The 15,075-nt window shown below is 37.0% G+C and overlaps 1 protein-coding gene across 3 annotated transcripts; it reads right to left on the reverse strand.

Moving 5' to 3' along the window:
* Positions 1-89: 89 nt before the first annotated feature.
* tor4aa (torsin family 4, member Aa) lies at positions 90-9,929 on the reverse strand. 3 transcript variants are annotated; one of them, XM_059357265.1, is made up of 4 exons: positions 9,825-9,929; positions 9,577-9,639; positions 6,244-6,723; positions 90-2,969 (listed from the first exon to the last, which is right to left on the reverse strand). In XM_059357265.1, the coding sequence occupies exons 3-4, from the start codon at positions 6,721-6,723 to the stop codon at positions 2,121-2,123; spliced, it is 1,329 nt and encodes a 442-aa protein (XP_059213248.1). In that variant the 5' UTR covers positions 9,577-9,639; positions 9,825-9,929; the 3' UTR covers positions 90-2,120. The 3 variants fall into 3 exon arrangements, with proteins under 3 accessions (XP_059213248.1, XP_059213249.1, XP_059213247.1); XM_059357266.1 differs by having other exon boundaries at positions 9,577-9,646; positions 9,825-9,924; XM_059357264.1 differs by having other exon boundaries at positions 6,244-6,740; positions 9,577-9,646; positions 9,825-9,924.
* Positions 9,930-15,075: the final 5,146 nt, after the last annotated feature.

Raw genomic sequence — 15,075 nt, forward strand, 5'->3', positions numbered from 1 at the left:
AAGCAAAGTAAAAATGCCCTGAAACAGAGTTATTTGTAAAAACTTTCATTTTGTTCAAGCCACAAGCAAGACACAAGCAGGACTAAAACTCACAAATTAACTCTAGAATTTTACTTAATGTTCACTTGTTTCCAGTATTGATGCAAACAGAACATAGCCATCACTCTAATAGATAGCAAATAATCATATATCCAAAAATATCAAACTATTCATTTAACCCTCTATGGTACGCATTATGATGCCAGTTGGGAAAAAATGTTTGGAGTGTCTTTTTGTCTTAAAATACACCAAATAATGATAATCTGAAGAAAATGTATAATTATTTTTTTTGGAAGTTATTGGGGTTTGTGTAAAAGAAAAAAGTGAAAAAGAAAGTTTTTAAAATTGATTTTAACATACTTTGTTTAATAAACACGTGTAAAAGATTCAACAGGGTACAATACAAAACATTTTAAATTTAAAAACATCATAAAAGGAACCTTTTTAACTGGTTTCTTGTCTGAGAAATTGAAATGACTGTCTTGAACAGTCTAAGTGTATGAAACTATCAAAAATGAAGGTTTACTCACATATCAGTAGGAATTTTTTTTTCCAGATGGAAAAGGGCCAGGAAATTATGTTTTGAGTGATTTTTTTGTGGCGCAAAATGGCAAAGCTGTTTCCTTTGGAAAAGTCTGCAAAATAGGGTTTCAATATGGCCTCCTGGAGGTCATGTGACAAATTAAAGCATTGCTATTGGTTCCCCATACTCTTCCCTCTTTTTTAAATTATCACATCACTCAAAAACATGCATTGTAGAAATTTGACAGGCCAAAATGGGTATTTTCACTGTACCATAGAGGGTTAAGAATTCAAGAAAAAGCCTCACAACTCTGTTTAAATGGTGTCATTAATTTCAAGGCACTCACTACACATTAGAGTTAATATTACAAATACTTGGATTGTAGGTTAACTGACTACAGGACATTAACATGTATGACTCTTCAAATCTCATCAGGTTCATTAAAAATAATTCTAGAGCAAAACTGTTGATGTTAAGTTCATTTATTTGGGCGTGTTAATAAATAAACTTCATAAAACTAAATAATATAACTGTACTGTCATCAATGCATGGAAATCTGCACTTAATGGTTAATGAAAATGACTAAACATCCCCTCAACTCTTTCATCTCAGGCTGGAACCTGCAGGTCAAAGCTGACAGACTGAATCGACCTCATCACAGTTAAAAAAGAACAACAACTCACAATTTGTAGCTGTTTAAATATACATTTATCTGCTGCCCCATTTCCTCAGCTTCTGAGTCAGTACTCTGACATCTACTGCAGGTAATACCTCATACAAGCAAACATCAAAATATCCAAACTGTCACTTAAAGGATCTCCCAAGTTCTTACAATCCATCCTGAGGAGAACATGAATAACTGAACCAAATGCTGTGACAATGGCAATACATCAAATTGTTGCTGAGATATCACGCTCAAAACCACAAACATCAACCTTGAATTTCCACCAGAAGAATATCAGCAAAGCATGAGGCCTTATCCTCTGGGAGCATGAATATTTGTATCAAATTTCATGCCAATCCATCCAGTTGTTGCAAAGATATTTCAGTCTGGAACAAAGCAGTGGAGCAACTGAGCAACTAAAGTTGATAAACCTCACAGTCAGCAGGTTTTATTTGTATTTGTATGATTTTCTTTTGCAGAAATCGTTCCTATAAAAACTGTCACAGTCTAAATCCTTTAATTGAAAAAATGACACTTATTTGATGAAGGCATATATTTGAAAACCTAAACTATCTGCACAGCTGGACACCATATTTCATTATTTTTTCTTCTTCTTCTTCTTCTTTTTTATCTTTATCATCTGTGTGTACTGGCTCTTTGAGGATTAATTGCGTGACTGCACATTTTCAAACCTCTTCACAGGATTTATTTGCGTCAACAGAGCCGAACATCTTTAGCATCCTTCTTCTTTTTTCACTCTGACCAAACTTCTCTTGAAAACAGCGGCTCTGAGTTTTGTCATTCAAGTTTCATAATAACCTCATAACCTCACTCTCTTCAGACAGATTATTTCTTCATGCTTCAAAGAATGTGAAACATTTCCTGCAGAGGATTTCACAGCAGGTTGACTTTAGCCACCACCTGCTTGCAGCCGGTCTTGGAGTATTCGTGGCCGCCCACCTCGGGGTAATACTCGATCTCCCCCGCCAGGCGCTCTATGTTGCTATGATCCGGGTAGAACCCTTCCCGAGTCATTTCGTCCAGGAAGCACTCCATCACGTGACTTTTCTCCAGAAGGCTGAGCGGTAAGATATCCGCCTCCGTCCACAGTGGGTGCAGCTTCTCCAGAGAACTGTGTAATATGGGCGTCAGCTCTTTTATGAGGTTATTATGGCGCCCGGACGCCATGGAAGTACTGGAGGCGTTGTGCAGCGTGTGTTTGGTGATGTGTTCGTGGCCCAGGTTGCTCAGGAACAGGTAGATGGCGTTCAGGTACTCGTTGGACTGCTTGGAGGCTACCAGCTGCAGCAGCACGTCCAGGATCTCGCCGTGCATGTGCTCCGCCTCGTCAAAGATGAAGAGCGGGATCTTCTCCTCCTCCTCCGCCCGCTCCACCATCCCCGAGATGATCGCGGCGAGGTCGTGGGCGCACCGCAGGGCGTCGGCCTCCTGGGGGCAGTGGTGGAGGACGTAGTACTGCATCACCAGCGTCTCGCCGACCACGGAGCGGAAGTGCCCGGCCAGCAGGCGCCCCAGGTGACTCTTGCCCACGCCGCTGGGGCCGTGCATGGACACCACCAGGGGCTTGTTGTGGACGTAGGTGGACAGGTAGTCCTTCAGGTGGGACAGCAGGTTCTCCACCGCCCCCTGCTGCCCAAACACCTCCCTCCTCAGAGACTTCTCCAGACCCTCCAGGTCGTACCTCAGCACGTGGTCGTCTAGGTTCTCGATGGCGTTGTACACCTGGAAACACACCAGACAGATATTATTAGGCTGTGAGCAAAAACAGATATGGCTGTGGACTAATCTTTAATCTTTGAGCAATTTTTTGCAGTTAGTATACAAGAAATCAAACTAAAAGAAACTTAACTGGTTATTAAACAGTCTCAGTTTAATATTGAAGCCTCTACCAGGAACGTCAGTGAAAAGTTTGGCTTTTTTTTTTTTTTTTTAGATATTTTTTGCCATTTTTGTGCTTTATTGATAGGACAGAGTGAATGGGGAGACAGAGGGGAAGATATGCGAATCGGATTTGAACCCGGGCCGCCCGCTTACGAGGACATAATGCCCCTATGGTCATGCTCTACCAGGTGTGCCACCAGGAACGCCCCTATATAGTCATTCTAAGTGCTTGGCACAGTGCCACTGGGTCAGATTCTGAGAAAATTAGAGTATATCATGCAGGTTCTCCTGAACCTCCTGTAGCTCAGACGTCAGCGGGGCCTCCAGAAGCTAAAAGCCAAGAAGCAGAGTTTCTTCACCCCCATCCTGTGAAACCGACCTGCTGGAGGTAGGTGAGGCATGAAAGAAGCTGCAGCAGTAAAATAAAAGGTTTTATAAAGGTAGTAAGGTTCTGTTGCAAGCGGCTGCTTTTTACCACCAAACTCAACACAAAAAGTCTGTTCCTTCAAGCTCCTTTAACTTCTACATACTATGAAACTGTCCATGTGTCCATGGAGCTACAACTGTCACAGACTTAACAAAAGGAAAAATAAATATTTTTCCAGTAAGTTAATAGTTGGCGGAGACGTCCCTGGAGCTTCTTCTACACCACCCACATTTCCCCCAGCACCAGCCGCTCCTCTGTTTTCTTTGTATGTTGCATTATGAGACAATAGAGAAGATTAACAGCACACGCAAAAATCAAAAGCTGTTTTTACACTGGTGGACTCTTAGTTGCCCCTATAATGAATAAACCAGGATGTAATGCCCTTTAGGGTTCATTCCAGAGAAATCAACATGTTGCAGTGCCCTTCTAGTACAGAAAACAAGATGCAGTGCACTAATGGTTGTTGTGAAATAGAGAAAAAAACTAATGCAACACCCTTTCAGTGAGGAAAACAGAAGGAAGTACCCTCCGGGGTTGGCTACAATTTGAGGAAACATAATTGTGTCGGCTGCCTACATGCTAGAAAAGTTTCTGCACTCTGCAAACGTGCAGAGGGTGCCTTTTTATTTTTGAGTCTGTTTTTTACAATGCAAAATGACTGTTTGGAGAATAAAATATATCACTTTTTTACAGTGTAAACAGATTGCATCCAAGCACAAACCATATGCAGTTTGGTTTTGAGACGCTGGTTTTGCAAATGAATCAACTGCCTTGAATAAATGAATACAACTAGAAACTTGAGAGCATCTTTTGGTGGCTGTGGCATCTACTCCTGTCAGAGGCACCTCAGGCCCTTCTCCTTCTCCCTACCCTCCTCCTTCCAGTCCTCTTGCTTGCACCACATGCATCTTTAACCTTCATTTTGATCCCAACTACACCTATAAAGTTTCCTGGCTGCATCACTGACAGTTGTGATGTTGTCATAGTGACAGATATTCATATAAACGCCTGGCAAAGAACTCAAAACTGCCTCTGTGGTACTTCCTGCTGCAGTAGGCAGCCTAGAAATTCCTCACATTTCCCCAGAACGCTATCCAGATAATTTCTTTGGAAAGAGAAAAAGCTCGTGTCCGAGTGTTTCCGCCCAGCTGTTTTCATAAGCAAACTGCAACAGGAAACACACTTGGATCTAGACAAATGTTTATCATGAAAACTGCTAAATAAACTATTGGTAATGCTGTTGAATACATTAAAGGAGGCAATGAGTCATGATGAGATGAGTTGATAAACTTACAGCTGAGTCATGAAAGAGCTGATGAGCTGTGACACACAGACTCTACAGAAGGGAGATTAGTAGGAAGGTAATGAGACACGACCAGGTTAGACCTTAGCAACACCGACATGACTGAACACGTACAGCTCGTGGAGGGTCTATTTCACTCTCACAGGCAACACAACACACATCAGATAACTCCAGGGATTAGTTTTCTTGTTCTAACTCAAACCATGAATTTCTCCTGAACTTTACCACATAGTTTTTGTGCCCAAACCGAACTGTTTAGTGCTGCCGCCACCCTGTTCCAGACAGAAGTGATCGTATGAGAACAAGAGTAGAGCGAAGTTATCAGGTAGGTATCTTTGCAAAACGAGCAAAAATGAAAAAAATATATAATTAGATAAACAAATAATGTGAAAAAGCTTGGTGTGAACTGTGCAAATTTTTAAACTCGAAAGTGGCACACTAGTGCCAAACTAACAATTGAGACCATAAAGCAGGGGTGGGCAATTAATTTTCCCAAGGGGCCACATGACCAATACCACGAAGGTTGCAGGGGCCGGACCAAAACTCGGAACTAAATTCTGCTCAATATTAATGTAATCGCTTTATAAAATACAGTAAATTATCTGGTTTTGAGCTGCTACTGATAAAGAATACATGTTATGATAAGACTGTTAATGTGGAGTAAATCAAATATAGCAGTAAAAAGTAGTAAATACTCCAATCACTATATCACTTTTCCATTTATTTTAAACACAACTGTAAATGTCCTTTAGTAAGCTTCCTATTTGTGTTTTTGTATTATATAGCTTGTTTTTCATGTTTGTACATTTTCAAGGTGTTTAACAATGTTGTGATGCTTTTATTTTGAAAAAGTGCCGTCCAGTGTGAAACGGGTGCTTTCATTTTGAAAGGTAGTGACAGGAAATAACCGGTAGAACGGTTAAATGAAAAAACGAACGGTAAATAATAGTGAGTGCGTCGTAATTGATATAAAGTTGATATAAAGTATCAAAAAGGCTTCTATAGTGGCTGACTGACAGGACACAAGGTTTGTTAAAGTTTATTTTCTTCTGTCATATATATTAGTGGCTATATTTGTTGTCTTAATTATAGTAAAAGTGTTGTTAGCTAGTGCTAATGTTTGCAATTTTTTTCAAAATAAAAGCACTGCGGTTATATTGATTTCTAATTTCTGGGTAACCTCACGCGGGCCGGACAAGGACAGCCAACGGGCCGGATGTGGCCCGCGGGCCGCCCAATGCCCAGGTCTGCCATAAACTCATGATGAGAATGTTTACTGAGGTCAGAAATCGAGTCAGATGTTGAGTCATTTTCTCATGACTTCTTTCTGCTCCAGTGTCGTCGCCCCCTGCTGGCCTCTAGAGAGAATACAGGTTGAACTTTACCTGTATGAAGACGATGGCAAAGAGCAGGTAGAGGCAGTATTTGGCTCGGCTCTGCTCCTGCTTGGGAGGGGCCCGACACCTCCTTCTGTCGGGGAACAACACGACCCTCCTCCTCTTCTTCTTCTTCCTCTGGGGGACGGAGGACGACAGGCAGGAGGGGGTGAGTCCGTCGAAGGTGAAGATCTTGGGGCTGGTTCTGCACGGGGCCCCCGTGAAGGTCCCGGCTCCTCCCGCCAGGCCCAGAGCCAGCTCCTGCTTCCTCTTCTTCATGGCCTGGTACTTTTGTTTGATGCGAATGACGGCGCGCAGAGACGAGGAGAAGCTGGACAGGCTGGGGACGGGACTGTCCCGCTGTCTCTGATCTTTCTCTCCTTCACCGTCCATCTCTGTGTCCAGCTCTTCATCCTGCTCTTCATCCTGCTCTTCCTCAACTTCTCCCTCCGTTACAGAGGCCGACGTGCTGCTGTCCTGGTCACTCATCTGCAGGCAGAAAGCAACTTATATATATATATATATATATATATATATATATATATATATATATATATATATATATATATATATGAGGTGACTACGAGCAACTCTTCTCTCATAAATAGTGGTGGAATGTAACTAAGTACATTTACTCAAGTACTGTACTTAAGTACAATTTTTCTTGAGTGCTTTCATTTTCTGTAACTTTATACTTCTACTCCACTACATTTTGAGGCAAATATTGTACTTTTTACTCCGCTACATTTAGCTGCCAGCTTTAGTTACTAGTTACTTTTTTGGGTCAAGATTTAACATGGAAAACATGATACATTTAAAGTGATTAGACATTTGTTTTTAAATGATACCTCATAACACTATATTAAGTAGTTAAAATGAGACCTGTCTTTACAAAATTGCAATGCTCTTTACATAAATGCATCAATACAAATAATCTTATAATATATTTGGAATATATTAAACAATCTGAGTGGGTCCATTCTGCATTACAAGAACTTTTATTTTTGATACTTTAAGTACTTTTTGATGCTGGTACTGTTGTACTTTTACATGAGTAAGTTTTGAATGCAGGACTTTTACTTGTAGTGAAGTAATTTCACAGTGTTGTATTAGTACTTTTACTTAAGTAAGGGAGCTGAATACTTTTTCCACCACTGCTCATAAATATATATATATACATATATATATATATATACATAGGAGCAAGACACTACCCTTAGTTTTAAGCCTCTTTTTGTTGTTGTTGTTTATTGTTGTATTAGGGTTATTGTTGTTTTATTGTATTTGTTGTCCTCTGTAGTTTTATGTCTCTTTGAGTTATTTTTGTGTCACTTTATAGTAGTTGTGCATCTCTTTGTTAGTTAGTTTCTCTTTGTGCTCATTTGTATCGTTTTGTGTTCTTTTTGTAATTGTTTTGCATCTCTTTGTGGTTGTTTTGATACTTTGTGTTTGTTTTGTTTCTTTGTGGTTGTTTTGCATCTTTTTGTAGTTACTTTGAGTCTCTTTGTGGTAATTTTGTGTTTGTTTTTGTAACTGTTTTGCATCTCTTTGTGGTCATTTTGTAGCTCTGAGTGGTTGTTTTGTGTCTTTCTGTGATCATTTTGTGTCTCTTTGTAGTTGTTTTGTTACTTTGTGGCTGTTTTGTGTTTCTTTTGGGGTTTGTTTAGCATCTTCTTGAGATCATTTTCTGTTACCTTGTCGTTGTTTTGTGCTCATTTTGTGTCTCTTTGTAGTTATTTTGTATCTCTTTGTGGTTGTTTTGCATCTTTTAGGATCATGTTGTGTCTCTTTGTGGTCATTTTGTGTGTCTTTTGACCAACTTCACTGCTGCACAGCTGCAACATTAAAGTGATGAACATGTTAATGCATCAATAATTATAATACAATAATATATATTGTACAGAAGTGGATTATTCTGCATAACTTTTACTACTTTAAACATATTTTCAGGCCAATATTGTATGACTTTTACTTGTAACAGAGCTATTACATATTACTACTTTTACTTTAGTAAAATACCCAACACCACAAACCACCGTCCTTCCTTTTACTGTTATTTAACTTTAGTTTCCCATCATTAGCTGAAGCTTAAACCTTAAAGGAGACATTAACCACAGACTGCTGTTAGATATTAAACAGTGAAGCCACTAACCCAGTTACACACAGAGCTCTAAGTGCAACAACTTGTGACTTTGGATTACTTAGCTCCTGCCAGAGACCGCCCAGTGTAGACGAGTGAAGCAACTTGTAAAAACTGAGAGAAAACGTGTTTGATGCCAGAATTTGCTGCTGATTAATAACTTAAACATGGCGGTGATGAAAGCATGGTGAGTATTGCAGCCTGAGCGGATTCTGTGTTCAAACAACTACAGAGAGCTGATAAGATGATTATCTTTATTTATCACATCTCACTCAGCAGTCAGCTTACTTTCTCTTTGATAGCACTTATAATAACCTAATCAGTCGAAGCTTTACTTTGTATTTTAAACCTTAATCTGACCAGTAGTTGGTAACTGAAGAATTTAGAACAGTTTTTCAGGTGAAGAGTTCAAATTATAGGTATTCAAATACTGTAATAAAATCTTTGAAAATGTTCCTGCAGAAAGAAGGAAGTACAATCCATTCAGGAACATTCGCTGGCAGCCTGCAGGGTTTAATAACTCCGCCTGTGCAAATACACACAAGTGGGCTTTGTATCATACACTCGCTTTAACTTCTGCCAACTTTAAAGGACAAAAAAATTCATGCATTACATCAGCTTTTGCGTCAAGTTGTGGTTGCAGAAATTCTACATTTTCTACAAATTGTCTTAAAATAGTTGACATTCTTCAGGTTAGTGTGTGTGTGAGTTTATGCAGGTTTATTTAACTTCACACAAAAGGAGGAACTATGAGTTACACCCACAGGAGGTCAGGTCAGTGGCACAAAATGAACCACATGCCAGTAACACGATCAGAATTTTAGTTAATGATACATACTGGGGGATTTTTATTCTGTTACTGGCACAGTGGAGGGGAAGAAGGGCACAAAATCCCAATGAAAACAAAGAACGCATATTGAATAATAATGTTGGCAGAGAGGCAGCTTCAATTCCAGTGAACTTATTCTTATAAGTTCACCTTATACTTATAAGTATACTTATTATACTTATTCTTATAAGTTCACCGCCTGTTCTACTTCAGCACTAAAGAATTCAGCAGAGCTCACAGGGGAGAGAGAGGAGAGAGAGCCAGTATCAGTATCATTGTATCTGTCTTTTCACATTCATGGAGCTGAGAGGGCTGGCCGCATACCAAACATTTTAGAGCTCCCTGAAGATGTTTGCTGTGTAAAACCAATTACCTTTTCTGTGAGCTTTTCTCTCCGGAGTGCTGTGCAGCTGCAGAAACATGCAGATACTGAAAGCTGAAAGCTGAAACACACAAACACACACACAAGTTGTAGGTTAGTGTCTTTCTTTAAAAGTGTGTTTTTGAATGGAGTCTGGGCAGAGACAGGTACTGAGTTACTGCCTCACACAGCTGCACACAAAGCAAAGAAAGAAAGAGGAGAGTTGAAGTGAAAACATGCAAGAAAAAAGTTTTTCTTACCTCCAAAATGGCTCAAATGTTGTTAAAGAGAAAGGTTTTTAGTCCATATTTTAGAGAAGTGGAGAGAGCAGAGAGCAAACAGCTCAACTCAGGAAGAACCCTCCTATCTGTCTATCTCACCTCCAAATCCTGTTCTCAACCATCTGCTGGCCCCTCCTCCTCTTTCTTCCTCTTTTATTCTTCTTTTCTCAAAAGCTCTGACACGTTACACCACTCTGAGTTCACTTGTGCCTTTTTAAAACTGCTTCAAGTGCTTCGTTCTTCAGCTTTTTAACCGGATTTACAACTGGAAGTCAAATTTAAACTTCAAAATACAACATTGGTTAATTATTTACTACTTTGTTCTTGTTTTCATTTTCATTGTTTGCTCTAAAATAAGACAACAGTTGGTCAGTTTTACCACTTTGGTTCCTGAAATATCTCAACAACTATTGCAAAGATGACAGTGAAATGTTGTACAGATCTCACAGGTCCCAGAAGTTAAACTGAAATAACAGATTATCTTTTAATGTTTCATGTAACCAGGTCAACATGGTTCCAATACTTAATGATTTATGACTACATATCTGCAGAACTTATGACAAATTAAACACATTTAGCCCAAAACTAGTCAAAAAACGTTGTGTGGCTACTTAAAGTGTAATATATTCAAATATAAAGTGAGTAAAAACATGAAACTTTGTTATCTGCAAATTCAAAAATGTGACTGAATTAAGAGGACGAGCCTTAGATTGGAGAAAAACGCAGCTTTTTGTTGCATAACTGACCAAAGAACCTGTCACTTTTGCCAAATGTCAGATTATGAGACGTTTCATGTGTTGCATTAGAGCTGAATGGGAAATAAAAATGATAAGCAACTATTTAGATTATCTTTATTGATTCAGAAAAAAAAGTTTCTCATCTTCTTCTATGAAAGAAAAAGTGACAATAGTTTTTTATTATTTGCTTGTTCATTTACTTTTGGGGCTAACATAACTTTTTTATTTGCCTTTTTTTTTTAATTTTTCCTTATTAAGGTTATTTTTAGGCTGTTTTTCTTTATTTCATCAGCACAATTCGCTTCTTTTTTCTGTTGTGGTGTCTGATCTGTTTTTTGTTTTGCAAAAAAAGCTTGTTATCACCTTTTGTGACATTCATTAAACAAAAGTATTATTTTGTTGATGAGAAGTGACTTTTATCTGCAGCTGCATGGATGTGCAGACTTTTACAGGCCGTAGTTTGGATATAAATAGAAAACCAAGAGGTGTGGTGGATATTTGCATACTGGATCATTTGCCTACGAACATATGTGTAAAAATACAGTTTGCTGCAAGCTGCACAATATATCTAGTGCAGTAGTTCTCAACCTTTTTGAGTCGTGACCCCCAATTTAACATGCATGTTGTCCGCGACCCCCACTCACTGAACACAATCTCACACGCACAGTTCAGATCACCCAAAAAAAGGAAACAAAATGACTAAAAAATGGAAACAAAATGACCAAAAAAGACACAAATTGCCCACAAAATGATCAAAAAAGACACAAAATGACCAGAAAAGACACAAAATGACCAAAAAAGAAACAAAATTACCAAAAAGACAAAAAATTACTAAAAAAAGACAGAAAATGACCAAAAAAAGGAAACAAAATGACCAAAAAAGACACAAATTGACCACAAAATGATCAAAAAAGACACAAAATGACCAAAAAAGACACAAAATTACCAGAAAAGACACAAAATTACCAAAAAAGACACACAATTACCAAAAAAAGACATAAAATGACCCAAAAAAGAAACAAAATGACCAAAAAAGACACAAATTGACCACAAAATGGTCAAAAAAAGACACAAAATGACTAAAAAAAGACACAAATTGACCACAAAATGATCAAAAAAAGACACAAAAAAGACACAAAATTACCAAAAAAAGACATTAAATGACCAAAAAGACTAAAACACATGAACACATGAACACTAACACAGTGTCCCGACCCCAAGGTTGAGAATAGCTGATCTAGTGAACCAGCATTTCACATAAAGAGACTGTCACTATAATAAAAGCTGATGTTTGCAGCTCTAGAGAGTTACTCTACAGATAGTGTGAAAAGGAAGCGAGACATCAGACTGGAGATGAAGCTCAGGAAGTCCGAGCGTTTATCATCCCTCAGTGTTTCTGTGCAGCTGTACACAGTTTACTCTGAACAAGCTGCTGGACGTAAACTGTTAGCGTTGCAGGAGGAAGAGGAGGGTTAGTTAGATTAGTCATGTGACGGGGCAGATGTGGCCGTTTGTCAGCCAGACGTCTGAGCTGCAACACTCACAATGAAAGCTGAACTCTGATGAGGACAGATTGTATTTTTAGCTCCATTTATCAAAAGGTGTCGGTGCAGTTTCTCACGGTGTCTGTGAACTGACGAGCATCTGTTTCTCTCTGACAAAAACCAGTTTAGCACGTGTAAACAACTGCAGAAAAACATTTGTTGAATGTTGTAGAAGAGAATGTAACAAACATCAGTTCTGGTAGCCACCTTGTCCTTGTAACTAATCAACTTTTGGGATTTACTTTCATTCATTTTTCCCTTTTAAACTTTCTGTTTAAAGATGGTACAACAACAATATCATAAAATTACAATATGACAATATCATAAAATTACCATTGCTGGTATTGAATAAATGTAATGTGTATTGATTATTGTGCATTTAAAATAGCACTTTATATTTATTGTGCAATCGGGCAATCTGCAATATAATTACGCACCTAACACTTTAACACTTAAGCACTCTGCACTTTATTCAACCCTTTGATATAATAAACATAGCGTTGAACACTAGTGAAATACGTTTGGTCCCCTGACCCTTGACCTCTGACCCCTGACCCCTGGCCTGTATGTTCCATGATCCACTATACTTTTCATTGTTCTTGCTTCTCTTTTTCTTTTCTGTTCTATTGTGTTCTCAAGGACACGTTTTCTCTCCTCCGGCTCATTCTGGCCATGAAGGCCAACTGCCAACTTAGTTAGTTAGTAAAGTAAAGTTATCGATGTTTTATTGATTTTATTGTTATTGTTATGGTATTGACATCAATCTGCCAAAGGGACTAAAGATGGAAATTAGCTGTTGGCTATAATCTTGCATATTTACATGTATATGTTCATTAATATGTATTGTCCCTGTTTTAAATAAATAAACTCAACTCAACTCAACATGTGAGGATGTATAATTTGGAGGATTTTTTTGTTTATTTACATGATGTAAAAGTGCAGATTTAACATATTCTGTGTGGACATGAGGGTCTGATGAAAAGCAGAATTTGTTTTTCAAACTTCTCAAGGCTTCAGTAATAAGATAAAAGAATCTTCTTGCTGCTGAGTGAATTTAATTATTTAATAAAAAGACAAAGGCTGAATTAAGGCGTCCCTCGATCATCTAAAGCTTTTCCAGGACTATTCTGCAAGTTGAAATGTTTCACTTTGTAATAAATCTAACAAAACAAATGAAAAATGTGTGAAAAGAGCCGCTTGTTGCTGCGACATGTTCAGGGTGGAACTCTGAGGTCGTATAGATCTCTGCAGTGTTTCCACAATACGTCGTGTGATCGGTTCTTTGTTTACAGGACAGGAGAGACGTAAAGGTTCAGACTTTACAAGAACAGGGCAGAAAACACGACCGCATTGGTGGTTCCAGGTGGTGGAAGTCCTGTGGAAGGACAAAGTAAAAGCAGCAAAACAAAGCTGTAGAAATACTGCAACAAAAGTAAAAGTGCTGCACCTGAAATCTAAAAAACGTTAGCAGCAAAATATTTGCTTTTTAAAAAAAAATTGTATTAAATTATAGACTTTTACTGATGCATTTCAGTATAAGGAGCATTTTAATGTTGCAGCTGATCAATGTGGAACTTATTTCAACTATTGCACCATAATAATAATAATAATAATAATAATAATAATAATAATAATAACCATTTATAACTATTTTCATCTCTGATTTATGTGCAGGTTAGGTTATGATGATGTTATCAAACGTCAATCTGTTTTACTAATCTGATCCAAAATCCCTAAATATTTACAATATATATATATATCATATATTTAAACGTGATGAAAAGCTGCATAATTTCACAATTGAGGTGCTTTAAAAACAAATAATTGGGTGACAATATTTGGAATTTTTACTTTAAAAATGTCAATCAAAAGATTTACAAATTAATTACAAATTAATTTGTTATTTGACATAATTGTTGCAGATCTTATTACAACCATAAATCATATATTATAAGATGACAATGTAAGTATAATAAGTAATATGATTTTAGAAAGTAATTAGTACAGCTAGGAGTTTCTATTTTTAGAATATAATGGATCCATTTCACAATTCTTCCAGGTATTTTCTGGTAAATATATAGTTTTCTTGATAAATCTGATTATTGTTTTGCCCACAGTGAGGTTAAGTCAAATGTCTATAAAATATCTATCATAGAATAATACATATTATATATATTTATTTTTACTATTCATTTCTTTTGACCTTATATAATCATTTTTTTAATCATGTTTTAACACTTTTAGCTGGTTCTTGGTATTAAATGTGCATTTTAAATAAAGTTACTGTATTATTTTTTTTAATAATACAGTAGCAAATTTTCATAACTGAGCTTTTTTTCGAACCTAAAAAATGCCCAAATCCTCAAATAATAATAATAATTTAAATTCACGGAAAAACAGCATTTTTTTCCTGATTGATAATCTTAAACAAATTCTGTAATTTACTTAATTGTTGCAGTCCAAAATATTTGTAATATATTAATATATGCTGTTGCTATTTCTTTTTACCTTTTGTTGTTTACTTTCTTTTTTGTTTTGTTTAACTCTTGGCATGAAATGTGCTTTTAAAATAAAGTTACTGTATTAATATTATTATCAGAAAAATAAAAAATATATTATCAACATAGTCGGCAATTAGTTTTCTGTCAATTGATTTAATTGTTGCAGTCCAAATTATCTATATAATATTAAGTGCTATTTCTATTACTTTTTACCTTTTATTGTTTACTTTCATCTTGTTTTGAAAAAAATAAAGTGATAAGTGTACTATTATTATTTAAATAAAAGGAAAAGAAGCAATTTTTTTCCAACCTAAAATAATTCGATTTTCTTTTACCAGAAAAATTAAAAATATCATCAACATAGTGGCCGAATAGATTTGCCAATTTACTTAATTGTTGCAGTCCAAAATATTTATAATATTCTATTACTTTTTGCTAATTATTTCTT

This window comes from Centropristis striata, chromosome 19 (assembly GCF_030273125.1).
Source record: "Centropristis striata isolate RG_2023a ecotype Rhode Island chromosome 19, C.striata_1.0, whole genome shotgun sequence".
Lineage (NCBI taxonomy): Eukaryota > Metazoa > Chordata > Actinopteri > Perciformes > Serranidae > Centropristis > Centropristis striata.

What these genes read in the sequence shown, in the direction of transcription:
- tor4aa (XM_059357264.1), bottom strand. Translation starts at nt 9,625, where the DNA reads ATGTTTCTGCAGCTGCACAGCACTCCGGAGAGAAAAGCTCACAGAAAA. An exon ending in GAGAAAAGCTCACAGAAAAG is followed by an intron (nt 6,741 to 9,576) that starts GTAATTGGTTTT and finishes TATATATATAAG; the next exon opens with TTGCTTTCTGCCTGCAGATG. An exon ending in TTGCCATCGTCTTCATACAG is followed by an intron (nt 2,970 to 6,243) that starts GTAAAGTTCAAC and finishes GTGTGTTTCCAG; the next exon opens with GTGTACAACGCCATCGAGAA.